Genomic DNA, 17,614 nt, shown 5'->3' with positions numbered 1-17,614 from the left:
ACCCAATATATTAGAAATAAAGTGGGTGTACAGAAATTTATATATCTTACTTTTTTGTATTATAGTTTCGAAGATGCTTTAAAAATGTTCATGTTAAAGATTTTAATTAAAAGGTTTTCTACCATCTCCCTTATTAATAACTCATGTTTTTTATTGTGGAAACTTTCAGTCACGAATGCAGGGAAAACAATTACAATGAAACTTTTGGTATTTATCACTGAATTTCAAAATTTTCAATATGATTTCAAATTTTTTTAATCAATTCTATTTCCCACCACTTCTTTTTGGCGGGGTGGGGTAGGGGGAATGTAACATATGAGCAAATCCAAAGTATTTTATCTATAAAAACTACTAATAAGGAGGGGTTTTTTGTTTTAACATAACCATCATGACAATATCTAATAAAATTAACAGTTACTATCTTCTAATAGCCTAGTTGATGTTCAAATCTATCTCAAAAATGTCCTTCTGTAATTTGTTTAAATCAGGATCCAAACAAACTCCAGCTTGCATTTCTCTGATATGGTTCTTAAGTCTCCTCTAATCAATAACCCTCTCTCTCATTGCTCCCCCCTTTTCTTTCATGTCTTTTATTCTTAAAAGAGCTAGATCAGTTTTTTCATAGAATTCTAAAATTATTAATATTATGGATTTTGATTAATATTATGGATTTGTTTTATCCTAGTGTTATTTAACTTGTTTCTCTATCCCCCACCTTTTTGTAAGCACTTAGACTTACAGAATTGATTGGATTCAGGTTTAAGGTTTTGGGCAAGACTTCATAGGTGGTTCTATGTACTTCCTATCATATCTCAGTAAGAGGGACATAATTTCCCTTCATTCCTCCTTTCCTCCTTCTTTAATTTTTTTTCTCCTTTTGCTTTCCTTCCCTTCCCTTTCTCCCTCCTTCCTTTTGTCTGAGCTTATTTATTATTCTTAGAAAATCTCATTTTTGAGTGCATTCAGACTTAGAGGTAGAAGCTCTCAGAGAGGGCAGCTTATGTCTCTTGGCAACCTGTTCCTAGAGTTTTTATTTGGCCCCCTTCATTTTCTTAGCCAAAAGTTTAGTGTATTCTGCAGCCTCTTCATTATTTTTCTTAGTACATTGTTTCTTCAGAGCAGTATGCCAACGTCTATGTTGCAGGACATGTGGAGTAACAAGATGCTGAATCTTAGGTGCTTTCGTGCTAGGTTTGTTTCTTGCCTCCTTTGTTTATGGGCTTTCTCACAACATTTTTGTGAACATCATCTTCTTTAGAGAGACTGAAAAGTTTGCAGATGCTGCTAGCTCTTTTGAGTCCCAGGCACTGACAGTACTATCAGTAAGACCAGGAATATCTTCCTGGGTCATTTTTCACAATGACTAAATTGAAAACCACTCAGATTGGTGTCCACAATTCAACCCTGCAGAAATGTGTGCTTGCTTTCTCCAGAGCTCCTTAGTCTACAACAGGAATGCCCCTTACTCAGTAGCCAGCAAATATGGCCAATGTTCAAGAAATCTTGCTTCATGGGGCAGCCTCGTCATTCCCATCACTGATTCGAACCATATAATCATTCCATTCTTCTCTCAGAATGTCAGCAGCAACTTATGTGGCCATATACTTCCCATAAAAGGTGCAGTTTGTGGCTGGGAAAGAGGTTCAGCTTCATCCTGAAGCAGCTAACCACTGCTGAGATTCCATGAAAAGGAGGAGCATAATTTCTGATATTCAGTGAGTTCAGGTGTTAACAACCTAATCCAATCATTATGAAGCTTCCATTCAACTTTCATCCAACAGTTTTATCATTTCCAGATCACTGCTGTCTAGATCCATAACTTCACTAGGAGTTGCAAAATGGTAATTTTAATCCTCTAGTTACTTACACCTTTTTTTCCTTCTATAGAGAAGAACTCTTCCTCTTTGTTTGGAGATTCACATATGAAAGTCAAGAAAACATTTTATTCCTTCCCTTTAATTTTTTTTTCTACAATGAGCTGGTGTCCTACCAACCTTCAAAAAACTGAAGGTTGTGGCATTTTAAACTTATGGTTTTAAAAATAAATTTAATATGTTTCAATTCACCAGCCAGTATTCTTTTTGATACTCAATTGTCCCATAGTTAGCAGTGGGAGTCCTTTCAAGGTGGCTCCTGTGTCTTCGTGTCGAGACTCTAGCAGTCTTGGATATTTCCTTTGCTTTCTGTCACAGAAGATCCTGGATTCCTGTATACTTTTCCCACCCAAACCAAAAATTGCCCAATTCTCTAAGAACCCTATTCCTTCTGGTGGAAAATTACAGTATTGAGAGAACAATCTGGGGATTCATTGCTCATTGTATTGGGTTATCACAGACTAACTAGGCCTTTTCTGTACAGATAGCTAAAAACATGTTTGTTTTAGAAAGAATAAAGTTTGTTCTAATATTTCCAGTTTGAATCTATGATTTCATTTAACTTTTAATTGATATCTCCTTTCTTTTATGTTTAAATATTAGTTGTAAGATATTAACATTACTATATACTTACTTTATCCTACATTGTACCTATAACAATACCCATACTGTTATAGCAATATCCACATTTTTATTAATAGCAAACAAAAATTATTGAATACTGTTAAGATATATCTCACTAGGGATGTCTAGTCAAAACACTATGTTTTAATGTTACTTGAAATAATTCTTTGGGTGGCTGTGTTACCAACAACATACGGGTATATTCATTTAGTTTATTTCCAAGTTTTTTGGGGGGAATCTACCTTGCTTTCTTTTTAGATTTGATTTTGTTTTATAATTATGTAAAACACTTAAGGGTTCCAAAGTCAAATGTAATACAGTGTACGTTCAGAGATGTCTAGCTTCTATCCTGTCTCCTCTGCCCTGTTCCCTACCCTAAATGGAAACCACTTTGTTAGCTTTTGGGTTATTCTACCATTGTTTCTTTTTTTAAAAAAAACATAAATGATACACACATACATTCATATAATTTCTTGCACAAAAGGTACTATACATAAACATGGGTTATACAGATTGCTTTCTTTTCACTCATACATATCCTGAAGATGATTCTGTCACAGTTACAGAGATCTCCCCCATTCCTTTTGGAAAGGGATCCATCACATGGATGTACCGTGGTTTATTCAGTCTTCTGTAGCTGCACATTTGGAAAACACTTTTGTTATCAAACATTTCTATTAGAATAGGAGTTCCTTTCTTATCTAATCCTATCCCCCCATCCTCTTATCTACCAGGAGAAAGCCTTCCTTCTTCTCAATGAGAAATGGTTACAGGAGACTGACTTGCTTCTTCCCATGACTCACCCGGATATCGGCTTCCCCTGCACTGGCAAGATCCTGACATTGTAAGTTGTAACCTCCTTCCCAACTGGAGAGAATAAGCTGCCAAAGAAACAAGAAAGGTGGAGGGATCAACACAAGGATTTGGATCAAAGCAATTTCCCATTAATGTTTCTAGTTGGCATCTATTCCAGGCTGGAGCAGAAACATCCCGTAATTTGACTCTAATTCGATTCTGTGCTCAAACACTTATTAGCAAAGGGTTTAATTCTTGTTGTGAACTGATATCAATGGTTATATTCCTTAGTTAATGTAATTTACTTCTAACATTTTTTTATTTTTAAGTTAAATCTAAAATGAAACAGAATTTAGCTATCATTTGAATAACAAAATATTTTGTGTAAGGAGTTACTTAGTCCTATGTTTCCACAAGTAAAATGTAGAATTAAATGTAAACAAATGTGAAGAAACTACACTAAAATTTTAATAGTACTCTATATTGGCTTATACCTAAATATCCTAGTTGATCATTTCAATAACTTTAAGTACGTAGTTATCATTTTACAGATACAAAAGTCAGTACCACAAAGGTACTTATGTCATTTCTCCATTAATTTATGCGATGTGCTGATCAACCATTTGTGTGATTATAACTGATTAATGACTACATTCCCCTTGCTCAAAAAACAAAAATATGCATAAAATGTAGGCCCTTTTTGTTCGCCTTTGGATCTACAGTTCCCTGCTCAATGCCTAGAACATAAGCACTCAGTAAATATATAAGTAAATAATTTCTTCAAAATTACATGGATTGAAAGTAGTAGAACAATGGTTAGAATTCAGACCTTTTAATTCTTTATCTAGTATTCTTTCCACAAAATGAGCTTTTTAATTCTTTGTGGAAATGTCTACAAAAGAGGTTTTCTCCCTTCTTTCCCACTATTACTTAAGAATCCTGGAATTCTAAAATAAAAGGCATTTGGCTTTGATTTACATGTTATTATATGCAAAAGTCTACCATTTTCTTCTGTGTATCAGAAATGTGTAAAGGTATAGAACTGTTAAACTACAAATACAGAGCAGGGAGGGATGCGAAGTTAATGAACTGAACATTAAAAAGAGATGAACCACTAAAAACACTTAGAAATATTTTAGAATCCTTGTCTTCACTCCACTATCCTAATTTACCTCTTTCCTTTTGACCAAGTACCTTTCAGTTAGCATCATGATAATTCTAGATCATCAGGATAAATGAATCCAGAAAAGTAAAAAAGATTGAATTTTCCTGATAGGATCTATTTATTACAAGTCAAGTCACCCCCATAGCTCCCAGGGCTTTATGCAACTGGGTCTCCAGTGGGAACCAGTGAGTATATGTAAAAGTATAGTACTTTACATAAAAGCATATGTAAATTTTTGTGTTGGTGCATTTTTCAAGTAAGAAAGCTGCAGGCTGTAGTTTCTTGTAACGGGCTCTAGTCTCTTCATTATATACTGACAATATAGTAGTGGGAGAAGACAGGCCATACTCTGTTACCCCATGACATTTTCTGCTTCAATCATATTTATTTAGTCTACCCCCACCCCTGTGCCACCTCTGTAGAACTACCTAGCAATTTAACAACTAAACAGCACTATTAAGCAGACGAGCTACAGGAGGCTCTATCTGCTTTACCCTGGACCACTCCTAATCCCCCTAGCTGTGCTGATGTGCAGGAGCCATCCAACCTATGTGTTGATGAAAAAACACACTTAGCCTTAAGGAGGCGTGGGCTACTTCAAAGTAGTATGTCTAGAATTCACTAGCTTCTCATCTCTACCACCTTAATCCAACAAACTGCTAGCATTTGTTGACTATTGTACTGCAATACTGTCTTAACTGGACATTGTTTCTATTCTTGCTCCAGACTCACTCTCATAGTCCATTTTCCAGGTAGCAGCCAGAATAACCTAAAAGGGAGATCATACATCACTCCTCTCATTAAAATCCTCTACTGGCTTTCCATTCTACTTAAAATAAAAGCCAAATGTTTTACAAAACTCTATATAATCTGCCACATGCCCAGCTCACCTTGAATTATTCTCTCCTCTGTCTGCTGTGTCCTTGTTACACTGTTTCTTTTTATGGTCCTTGAACACCCCAAGCTCATTACTGCCTCAAGAACTTTACACTTGCTGTTCCCTCTGCATGAACACACTCTCCCCAGATTTTTAGATGGCTGGCTTATTTTCATCATTCAGTCTCAGCTCAAATATTCTTTGTGAAGCATTCCTATCCCACCACCAGCTCATCACTCTTCAATGTACTAGGGCAACAATTTTTAAGCGTTTTCATCTCATGGCACATATAAACTATTTAATTAATAAAATTCTGTGGCACTCCAAAAAATAGGTATAATTTTGATTCATTCATGCCAGATGGCTATTGTTGTGTTGGGTGTTGTCATTTTTTTTATTTGACAATCTAAGGAAATGAGGGCAGTGCCCCTGACTAAATAGTCAGGTATTGTGTGTTTTAAAAATTCTTGCAGCATGCTGGTTGAAAATCTCTGCACTAGGACAAACACTGTGTTCCAGAATCTAGAAAAGAATCTGACATAGTAAAGGAACTCCATATATATTTGTTGAAAGAAAAAAATTAGCAATAATTTCCTGGACCAAGCAAATATCTGGCCAAGGCATAACAAGTCAGCAAGGTTAACTTATCACCCAACTGGTATCTACTCAATGTACCCCAAAAATGTCAAGGAAAAGACCTTATGCCTGACCTGAAAGAGATTACAATCAGAGGAGACTAGGAGGCAACTGATAGTGGTTTTGAACCAAGAGGTATAAAAGTGTGAGAAGATAAACAGTAGATAAAATTCGTAGTAGGGAATGAGCTTGGTAACAGTGAATGAGCTTGGTGCAGATGTTCTCCCTAAAAGATAGAAACTATTTACTTGGTTGTTCAAAAACTAAACTTGTTCTTGTTTCTATTGGTGGTGACTAATATTCACTTTAATATGTGCAAACTCCTACTTACACTTATCTGTGAACACCTGAGTACTGAATCCATCTCTCTGTCTCTGTATTTTCTGGGCTTAGTACTCTTCATGCACCTCCTAAGTGCTCTTTACATGTTGGCTGGACAGAACTGATTAATCCTCACATCTCACTCATGAGTTCAGTTGGACAAATTTCATATATCCATTTCAAAGATAAATCGCCTAAGGTTCAGAAAGGCTACATTAACTCCTCTAAAATTAGAGATAGTGACAGAGGTGACACATGAATTTGGATCTTGTGACTCCACTACACCAAAGCTTCCAGCAGGTAACAGAGCTTCCAATGTAGTTAGATCTTCAAGCTGGCTCTTCTGATACAGCTGTTACTTCTAACAATCCAATGAAGAGCATCCTTCCCTTTGTTATATAGGAAAGCTAACACCATAAATTACTATCTCGTACACTCATCTAGTGAACTAAAATTCACCCAGTAGAGAACCTAAAATAAAACCTCCTGTTTCAGAGTGAGGTAAATTAATGAGTCCCTATGTGTGTGATTTTAGAGCCGTCAGCATGGCTGTACTGTGTCCTGTACTCTGACTGATGCCTCAAATTCCATTAGTGGAGTTCTATTACGTCATTTTAGAATGGTGCATTTTAGACTAATGCACAGATTAACTCTATAGGTAAGACTATATATTAGGCAAGGATTGTTTTCTTTTTTTAATTCAAGGATACAGGAAGGCAGCTATACTTGTGCCAGCAACAACTATTTATAATTTACATGAATTAGTTTATCCTAACTTTTTCCTAAAAAAGATTTTATGTTTATCTCTCTTCTTCCCTTTCCCTCCCTGTGTCTGTCAGGCCTTAGGTTGTATAGCCAGGACAATTATGTTTTTTTCTTATAAAATTACTTGTGTTTGGCACTTTACAACGGAAAGGGGAGTACATGAAGGAATGGGCGCAGCTAGATCTGAGCTGGAATGTCAACTCAGGCCTCAGAAGTCAGCCCTGAGAAATAGCTATCCCACTGTCAGAGTGGTCCAAAGATGCAGGAAGTATCCTTTAGTGGACAGTATATTCATATTTCAGTCAGACTAACTGCACTTGATATTGAATTTTAAAAATAATCTTTTACTCAGCCATGGCTAGTGTGGCTCAGTGGATTGAGTGCTGGACTGTGACTCAAGAGGTCTTTGGTTCAATTCCCAGTCAGGACACGTGCCGGGTTGCAGGCCAGATGCCCAGTTGGGGGTGTGTGAGAGGCAACCAATAGATGTATCTCTCACATAATGATGTCTCTCTCCCTCTCTATCTCCCTCCCTTTCCCTCTCTCTAAAAATAAATAAATAAAATCTTTAAAAAAAAAAATCTGTTACTGAATAGCTGCCTATTCTCAGGCAAATCATGTAGCTTTTCTAAGCCTCAGCATCATAACACATAAAAGGAGAAAATTATAACATATGATCTTTAAACACCCATTCCGATCTAAATTGTGATTTTAAATTACAATGAAAGACTAAGGACTAAATAAATAGGCCTAAATTTGGATAAGAAAATTTCAAGTTAGAAACAAAGACTTCTAAGGGCTTTCAGAATTAACACTATCGAATGCTAGAACAAGTTCTTGAGGTCTTAAAGAGCAGTTTGATATCAACCTTGGATAGTTCTGTGAAGCTAGATTTAATTGCTTCTAAAAATCTCTCAATTAGGACCTCCAGACTTAGCTACATGAACACTTACCTCTGTCAGCATATACATAGAGAGAAGTGTGATTCCGAGATTGTACAAGGTGAGGATACCCCTGAGGGAAAGAGCAGGTCTGTTCTTCATATATTTGTTACCCAGCCATATTGAAAGCAGATATATGACAGTAAGAAAAAAGGTGGGAAGGTAAGAGTCCAACATGAACCATCCTCTGACTCGAGAATCTGAAAAGAAACACATACAGTGAGAATCCTGAAGAGCAACACTTCTGTTTAGTTATAAGATATTGGCACATATATTTCAGCTGTACATACTAAATACAACAGAGAACAATATGACATGGCATTAAGGAAGCTGTATTTGGGTTGTCATTCAGAAGAAGCCAGTGGGGGCTGCAAAGGCTAAGGAAGTTTTCATGGAGCACACAGGACTTAAGCTGAATACGGAATAACAGAAAAAGTAAAAGTTAATGAAGGTGGGAAGTAACAGTTCCTAAATGTCTGCTTTGGAATAGTTACAACCTTTATTTACTCTAATTCAGTAAATATGAAGTATGGTATGTCATTTTATGGATTAATAGACAGCTCAGAAAGCTTTAGTAACTTGCAAAAAGCTGTACAGGAGTTGGCAGCAGAGTACATACATATCTGACTCCTAGCCATTTCGTAACTACAGCTCATCAGCATAAAATAATTATCATTTAATAATTTGTTATTATGGCTACTATACTATTATGACTAACATTTCTGAGTGTTAATTCTGTGTCACACACTGTTCTAAAGCCTTTTACATGTATTAACTTATTTAACTCTCAAAGCAACTTCTTATGTAGTTGATATTATTTTTAATAACTTTATTGAGATATAACAGATACACTGAATTCTGTACTTAGTTACTGTGTACAATTTGATGAGTTTGGACATATATGCAAACATATATGCCATCACCACAGTCATGGTAAGAGACGTATAGGTGGATATTGTTATTCCAAGTTTACATTTGAGAAAAATTGAGCTACAGAATGTAAAAAGTTAAATAACTTGCATTATACTGCTACCCTACTTCTTGTTATGGTATTATGGGTTGAAATGTAACCCCCAAAAAGATATGTTCAAGTCCTAACTCCTGTTATCTGTGATTATGAACTTATTTGGAAATTAGGGTCTTTGCAGATGTAATCAAATTAAGATGAGGTCATACTAGATTAGGATGGGCCCTGACCAGTGATTGGTGTCTTTGTAAGAAAAGGAGATTTGGATTCAGGGACACAAAGAGAACACTATGGAAAGATGGAGGCAGAGACTGAAGTGATGCACCCACAGGCCAAGGAATGCCAAAGACTGCTGGCAACCATCAGAAGTTAGGAGAGAGACTCGGAACATATTCTTTCCTAGAACTTCAGAGGGAATATGGCCTTGCCAACACCTTGATTTCAAACTTGTAGCCTTTAGAACTGTGAGAGAATAAATTGCTGCTGTTTTAAGCCATGCAGTTTGTGGTATTTTGTTACTGCAACCCTAGGAAACTCACATACATGGTTTATTTGATAGCTTTCCAATTGTTTCAGATGTGCCAGTTTTACCTTCTCAACTACAGAAATGCTCCATGAGACAGACACTAGGTCTTATATTTCTACTCTGTCTCAGTCATAACTTATATCCATCTAGTGCTGAGTTGAAAGCAAACAGTTATTAAATATATATTAATCGACACATCGAGTCAATCATATATTGCAAAACAAACATAGCACCTGAAGTTTTTGTTTTCTTATGTCATGGTCCTATAAATACTTGCTCCAATTGTTACAGAGGATCATGACTGATCCAACCAAAAGATGAGAATACTTGTAAAAACATTATTATCTTTGGGAATTTAGAAGTGTTAGCTCTGAATCTGTGTCAGGTATTTGCCCACGACAACATCCCTTAATGGTACTAATATGATGTATGTAAAGTCAGAGAAGATCTGGGGACACCTAGAAGCTTACCAGGTGTCTGCCAGTCAACTTAAGCTTGTGCCACTTTAAGAAGGTGACAAGGATTCATGATGGCCTAGATGCCACTGTGGAGGTCAACTGATCCAGTTGTCAAATGCCAATCTTACAGTCTCTTTGTATTGGGGTGCAGAACGAGGTCCGCCTGAAAACCTCCAGAAACCTTAACTGGGGGATGATATGGCCATTTAAGATACTTTGCATTACAATGGCAAGTTGATAGCTGTGTCCTTCCTAAAGGGAAGTGAACTGCTGCCCAGAGCAAAAGGAGTACTGTCTCAGAGAGTATATTGTGGCTTGTGACATAGCCAGGGGACATAAATGCCCACCCCAGATGTCTGTGTGTCATGGTGAACTCTTGCCCTGACTAAAGATAGCAGTTGAAAGAAAGTAAAAGATACGGGGGAAATGGCAAATGTAGCATGTCATAGGAGGGGCCAGATGAGGTCACAGAGGAAGTTCTGGGCAAAGCATTTCAAATAAGGCAGGCTGAAGAGAATGGAATTCCGCCATGAGGACCAAAAGAGGGGAGAGGCAGCCATGCGGGCTGTAGGGGGATTCAATCATGAGGTCTGAGAGAGGGAGCAGCAAGCAGCTATGCAGGTGGTAGGGAAGTGGTCCGCCATGAGGGCTGGTGTGTAAGGTAGAAGCCATGCCAGCTGTGAGTCAGGATTCCTCCATGCGGCCTGGGGTAGTGAGGAAGGAAGCCATGTGGACAGAGGTAAGGGTGCAAGGAGAAAGCTGATGGAATTGTGTGGGAACCTGCCAAACCAAGCATGGATTCACGGGAGATGTTTTGGAACTGAACTGAGACCAGGAATGTAGACTTCTGCTTCTCTGAAGGACGTACAGAGAAGCCACTCTCTTGGGACATGTGCCTCCCTGAACTCTACCATGATCCAGTGTAACACAGCACATGTTTCCTGGACTACTACCTGGAGGCTGAGGACGACATACCCCATATGCTGAAGGAGAGGGCTTCTGCGAGAGGATGGTGATTCTGAAACCCATGAGTGTACCTTCTAGAGGGGATGGAGGGCTGTTTGTGCAGCTGGCTTAAAAACTGATAAGGATATGGGAACTTCTGGGAATGGTTCTGTCTTATAGCCTGGTGGTGAGCCAGGGAAGTGCTGGGTCTCCTGTGAGAAGAGGTCTCCAAGCAGGAGTGCTCCCAGTCCCTGCCCCCCAGGTTGGAATCCTGTAAATAAAAACCTGTTTCTTTTAACACTAATTGTTGGGTCATGTATCAAGGTGACACATGGACACACCCCAGTTTGCTCAGTTACATCTTTGCCACAAATGAAACTTCCATTAAAATGACCAAAGGTAGGTAAACAACTATAATCCTATCCTTAACTGATCCCATATCTACGTGATTCCAGGTCACGATGATCTTACTGATGGCAAAGTTCAGTGTGAAGTTGGCTCAGAGAGACTGTTATTTAACTCTCTAGTGGAAGTGTCAGAAAGCCACAGTCACTAAGAAACCCTGCGCGCTTAAGTTAGAGTGTCATGCCCTCTATACTACTCACTAGAACTGTAAGGCATATTAAGTAAAGTAGGTTATAGGTATCCCACCCTGCCTATCCCACAGGATCATCACAAGGATAAAATGAAAAAAAAAAACAAAACAAAAACAACAAATAAAACCAAAGATGATGTGGAAGTATTTCTAAGAAGTGCTATACAGGGTATCATTTTATTAAAATTATATATAGTCATTTGCTTAGAATAGAAACTGGAGAATGGTCTAAATAATCTCTAAGTAATTCTGTTTAAATATTTTAAGAAACAAAAAAAAAAACTTCCTCATATCCCACGCCACCCCCAAAAATGCTGAGGTAATAATTTGTAGATTTTTCACAGCTTTGTGACACAGAAATGCTCAAGAGAAACAAAACATGTTATTTAGAGTTTATTCATTTATTTGCAAAATACATAGTGCTTAATATGTTCCTGAAACTGTAATAAGCCCTGGAGAGAACAGTCATGGCTCCTGTTCTCATCAGAGAAAGAGGGGCAAATTCCCTGAAATCTTTGTTACGGAAAAGGTAACACTTAAGCTGATACCTGAAGTATGAGAACAGGCTCACTATATTGGGAGATGGCATAGGAGATAGCAGGCAGAAATTCTAGGCTCAAGGAATAGCATATGGAAGAATTTTATATATTTGAGGAGGAAAAAGACGTCAAAGTGAGTGGGGAAGAGTGGCACTGCCTGTTGGAGAAGCAGCTGGGGCTAGATAATACACAGGTATGTAGCCCATGCTAAGAAATTTGGTTTTTATCTGAAGGACATTAAGTATTAAGCTAGGGTATCACATATTATGACTTAGGCTTTCAAAGTATTATTCCAGCTGATACTTAATAAAAGATTGTAGGAAGCGAGACAAGTTAGGATAACTTATAACCACGTAGTGCTGAGTTGAGAGGGAAGAGTTATTAAATATACATCAACTGGCACGTTGAGACAACTGGCACATTGCAGGGACTGGTGATGGACGAATGACTGAGACTCAGAATGACTAAGACTCAGAATGACTGAGAGTTTAGAAACTCAATCTAACAGACCTGGGAAGAGAAAGGTCACACATCTTTAAAGAGAATTTCTCAAGATCATGTCAAGGCAGAAAGATTATATATGACTGTGCATGAGAGGAGGGTATAAGTTGAAATGGTCAGTGGAGAGAGGAGAGAAGTAGCTTAAGTATAGAAGGAAAGCTACAGCCTGCTTTGGTAGCCAGTTTTTGGTAGCTTTGGTAGCCAGTGAAACACCAAAGGAAAGTATTGCACTGCATTCTATTCCTGCTTTCTGCTCCCAGAACTTTTAATCCCAGGAGAGGCTGAGCAGGAGAAATGAGGCCTTCTAGTTGCTGGAAGAAGGATAAAAAGAGTGAAGGAAGTTAAGTCTCTAAATGTTAAGAATCCATGCTATTTTCTAAATGTTAAGACACCAGAAGTGACATAATTCTCTCCTATAAAAAAATACTGTGTTCCTTCCACATTAAGTTCTTAAGTAGTTCACCCACCTCGAGGTCCAAACATATTGTCCAAAAAAACATTGATTTCATCATCAAAAGCCTTTAGATGCTCCTGAAAAGATAGAGAAAAAATGATTAAAGGGGTTTTGGGGGAAATTCTCAAAACAAAACACTATCAACAATGTGCAGTTGAGAGAATCTCCAAGGGTCCTAGGTTCAAGAACTTTTGACTGCAAAGAGAACCAGTAAATGTAGCCTCATTTCTCACAAGCTTCTAAAGATTTGGAAGCAAACAATCCCTCTTTCATTTCCTTAGCCAAGAGGAGTTCAGAAAAACAGTGCTGGTACATTTAAATATCAAAGGGTTATTGACCTTATTTCCATTTCCTTTTAAAATACTTAGAGGTATAAGCATTTCCATAAGTAACTTCTATTGTTGCAGTTAACAGAAGTGTGCAAGCAACAGGGAAGTCTATAATTACAGGATGTAATGTAATTATTAAATTAATATACAGATGAATTGCATTTCACTTAGCTAAATCTAAAGCTTTACTGAAAATGGAAGTGCCTTTTGATCCAGGGATTCCCCTGCTGGGACTATACCCTAAGAACACCAAAACGCCAATACAAAAGAACCTATGCACCCCAATGTTCATAGCAGCACAATTTACAATAGCCAAGTGTTGGAAGCAACCTAAATGCCCATCAGTAGATGACTGGATAAAAAAATTATGGTACATATACACAATGGAATACTACGCAGCAGAAAGAAAAAAAGAACTACTAAACTTCGCGACAGCATGGATGAAACTGGAGAGCATCATGCTAAGCGAAATAAGCCAGGGGGAGAAAGACAAATACCATATGATCTCACCTATAAGCGGAACCTAACCAACAATGCAAAGATGCAAGGAAAATATGACCAGCAACACTGAAATGAAAAGAAATCAACAGAGACAAGAGGGAAGGGGGCAGGCAGGGAAAGGGAAGGGAAGGGGAAAGTCAAGGAACATATAGCAAGGACTCATGGACAAAACCAAAGGGGAAGAGCTGAGGGAGGGAAGGAGGGAGGGGGCAAGGGAAAGTGGTGGGGGGGGAGGCAGAGACAAATGTATTTAAAAAGTAAATAAATTTAAAAAAAGAAAAAAAGAAAAAAAAACTGTAAAAGTAGGGGAATGCTTCAATGCCAATAGATGAAAGAAAAAATAAAAATGTAATGGATCTAAAAAAAAAATAAAGCTTTAAAGGGGACTTGTTTTTCAATAAAGGAAATTAAGCATTATAGATATTTTCCATTACCTTTATATTGTTTGTTTCCAAAACTTTTTAATACACTAACACCTATTTAATAGAGTAAACAGCATCACTAGGGTACATCAGATTAATTACTGTCACTTTAATTGAATTCAGATTGGGACTGGAGAATTTCTGCTAAGAATCTTAAGGTTGATAAGCTGGTTTATAGCTCTTGATTTAGCTCCCATTCATGCTTGTCTGCTATTATAGTGCTTAAAATACCCACTAAGGTGTCCCTACCCCTCTAGAAAGGTCTAAAACACATCCTCAAGCAAAGTGAAGAAGAAACAGAGCACTCCCCAGTGTCCCTAGGAAAGGGATCTTTAATGAGGATTTGGGGCCAATGGTCTGGTTCCTGCCTAGACGTGAGCTGAGTATGGCTCTCAGAAGTTCATATAGAATGTTCTCTACAATCAATAGTTGGAGTTCAGTCAAAAGCATCTCATTCTCAAAGAAAACGTTAAGTGCCAAAGAGAATTAATTGACTGGCATCTGAAGAGAAGGTCTACATGTTTGGTGATTGGCACACACCATTTGGACCTATTACTTATTGGTGACTTGGATCCTGAGAGAAATTTCAAGGAAATTTAGGTCTTTGGAAACTTTAGGAAAGAGGATAAGGATTAGAGACTAACACTTAGTACCTACCACTGCTGTCCAGTATATTGGGAACTTTATTTACTATTTCACAATGGTGCTATAAAAGGTATCTGGGATAAACAAAGCTTGGAAGTTCTTAAACAGTGTTTTTTAATCTTTGGTTTCTATGAAGGGCATCCCAGGAGACGTCCAGACTTGAGAAAGGTCAGTTACCTAACATCTCAGTGTGGCAGATTGTGATTTTTGTTGCCATTAGAATAGGGCAGATCTGTCTAGATCTCTCATTTTTGAATAAAATATGTTAACACCACTGATGTACCGACCCTCAAAACAAAAGCCAATGAAATCTTTCATTGCCGCACACCACCCCCACACAAATGTTTAAACTTTTTCAGTTCATTTGCTGAGGTTCGAAATCCATTCTCCAAGATTTATAGATCTAAAAACACTCTGATTAAGGGTTACAGAGATTGTATTTTTTTCTATAATCTTGCAAAAATGTAGTTACAGTGGAAGAAGAACAGAAACAAAAGTAAAGTAAATAAAGGGAAAACAAAAAGAGAGGGCAGAGAATGAAAGAAATGAATGAGAAGGGACATTCCATTATTTTAGTAATTAATTTATTGGTTCATTGACCAATTATCTAAATATTACTATATGGCAGAGCCAAGTTAGATGATGAAACACTAAGTCAAATGAAACACATCCTTATCTTCACATAGGATAATAGAGAAGTAAATCAATAATTATATAGTATCTTAAATATGATGAGGAATGTGTTATAAGAAAACAGAGGAAGGAAATATCATTTAGCCATTAAAAAAAGAGGAAATCTTGCCATTTTCAACATGAGTAAATCTTGAGGACATTATGCTAAGTGAATAAATAAATCAGAGAAAAACAAGTGCCATATGATCTTATTTATATATGGAATAACAAAATTTTTTAAAAAGGCAAACTAACTCAGAAAACTGGCTGCAGAAAACTGGTTGGTAGTTACCAGAGGTGGAGGGTAGGGGTGGGCATAATGGGTGAAGGTGGACTCAAAATACAAACTCCTAGTTGCAAAATAAATAAGTCATGAAGACATACAGTAGGGTGACAATAGATAATATTGCATGGTATATTTAAAGTTGCTAAGAGTATATCTTAGAAGTTCTCATCACACATAGAAAAAAATTATAAATATGTATATAACTAGATGTATTGTGGTGGTCATCTTGCAATGTGTAAAAATATCAAATCATTATGTGGTACATGTGAAATAAAGAAAAAGAACACAGAGGTAGGAAATTTAATTTATATCTCTTAAAAAGAGAAGCCTTCCAGGAAGAACTGCTGCTGTCACTGAGTTTTGAAAGAATAAAGGCAGACAGAGAACAAAAGAAAGCATTTGAGGGAGAATATCAGCATATGCAAATACACTGAGACATGACTTGGGAAACGTTTATGGACAGGGTCACTAGTGACCTATATGACAGAAATAAAGCCAATGTTAAGACAATCAGAAATCTGAAAAAAATTAGTTCTTTATTTTTAGGTTATTTAATACAGTTAGTAAGGATATAATGTAAAAAGACAATGATGAAATGAGATCAGAAGATGAAAACTTACCCTGGATTAGTAAAATATAAGTACAGAGTTTGGGTAAGGTTAGTCAACTAAGGATAAATGCTTAATGAAAGGTGATAGAGAAGAGCTTGGGTAATCAGTTACAGTTGTACACTGGGTTGTATATGTGCAAACGCAGAAGTATACTGGACAATTTCTCAAGACTAATACCATAACATTGGAGCTAAGGAAAACCAATGAACGACCTGCAGTACTTCATTCAACCAGCATTTTGAACAGCTATTTTGTACACAGTACTTTGCTGGACATATGAAGAAAAAAAGGGATGCAGTGGTTGACTCAAAAGCTTACAGACAAATTGGGAAAGTGATAAATACAAACAAAGGTCAAGAGAAAATAACTGAGAAGAAAGAAATACAAAGAAATGCCACAATGATGGAAGTCATACAGTAGGAGTGATGACGTAAGACAAGTTTTTAAGACAGTTAAGATAGTTAGAATTTGGACAGATTAGAAGAGAGGGGAGCAGTACTGCCCTTAGACCTGGGCAAGACCTGAATCCATACTTTGAGGGCCCCACTCTGGCCACCCTTCGGCCATACCCATCCTCACAGGGAAAAAACTCCTGTGAGCCAAGAGATACGCCTGCCTACGGCCACTCCACTCCACTCCAGACTATATTCCAAGTACCCCAGGCCGAAGAATTCTCTGCCAAACAATTCTCCAAGCCCACTTCTAGAAAAAATTAAGAGATTTCTCCTTGCCCACTTAGTAAAGTCCATGTTTCATGACTGAATTTAATTTGTGACTGTCTACAACAAGAGGTGAAGGATGGAAATACTGGAAGCAAGTTGGGCCTTATTTAGTTGTGTATCCCTGAATGTCTACTGCATCTGGTGATAATGTAAAATGTACAACCACACTGGAAAAGTTTAGCAGTTTAGTAAAAACAAACATTCAACTAGGATCTAGCATGCCACTTCTGGGTATTTATCAAAGAGAAAATAAAGCTTTTACCCATGCAAAGACTTGTACACAAATATGCATGCAGCTTTGTGTATAATAGCTAAAAATGGAAACCTCCCAATTACCCATTAATAGGTGAATGGATAGCCCTGAGCAGTATGGCTTAGTTGGTTGCGTGTTGTCCTACAAAGCCAAAGGTTGATGGTTTGATTCCCTGTCAAGACATGTGCCT

The 17,614-nt window shown here is 37.4% G+C and overlaps 1 protein-coding gene across 1 annotated transcript in view; it reads right to left on the bottom strand.

Moving 5' to 3' along the window:
* ELOVL2 (ELOVL fatty acid elongase 2) overlaps positions 1-17,614 on the bottom strand; it is a 76,528-nt gene that overhangs the window by 8,311 nt on the left and 50,603 nt on the right. Inside the window, exons 2-4 of the mRNA XM_054591901.1 lie at positions 12,997-13,060; positions 8,011-8,198; positions 3,302-3,379 (exon numbers count right to left, since the gene is read on the bottom strand). Of these exons, the coding sequence (XP_054447876.1) occupies positions 3,302-3,379; positions 8,011-8,198; positions 12,997-13,060 (330 nt within the window). The remainder of the gene's footprint in view (positions 1-3,301; positions 3,380-8,010; positions 8,199-12,996; positions 13,061-17,614) is intronic.

The sequence above is a fragment of the Pteronotus mesoamericanus genome, unplaced genomic scaffold (genome assembly GCF_021234165.1).
Source record: "Pteronotus mesoamericanus isolate MK-2021 breed Mesoamerican mustached bat unplaced genomic scaffold, CSHL_Meso_final scaffold_31, whole genome shotgun sequence".
In the NCBI taxonomy this organism is placed as follows: domain Eukaryota; kingdom Metazoa; phylum Chordata; class Mammalia; order Chiroptera; family Mormoopidae; genus Pteronotus; species Pteronotus mesoamericanus.
Note: the sequence above shows the minus strand (reverse complement) of the source record. Positions and strands in the feature narration are given on the sequence as shown.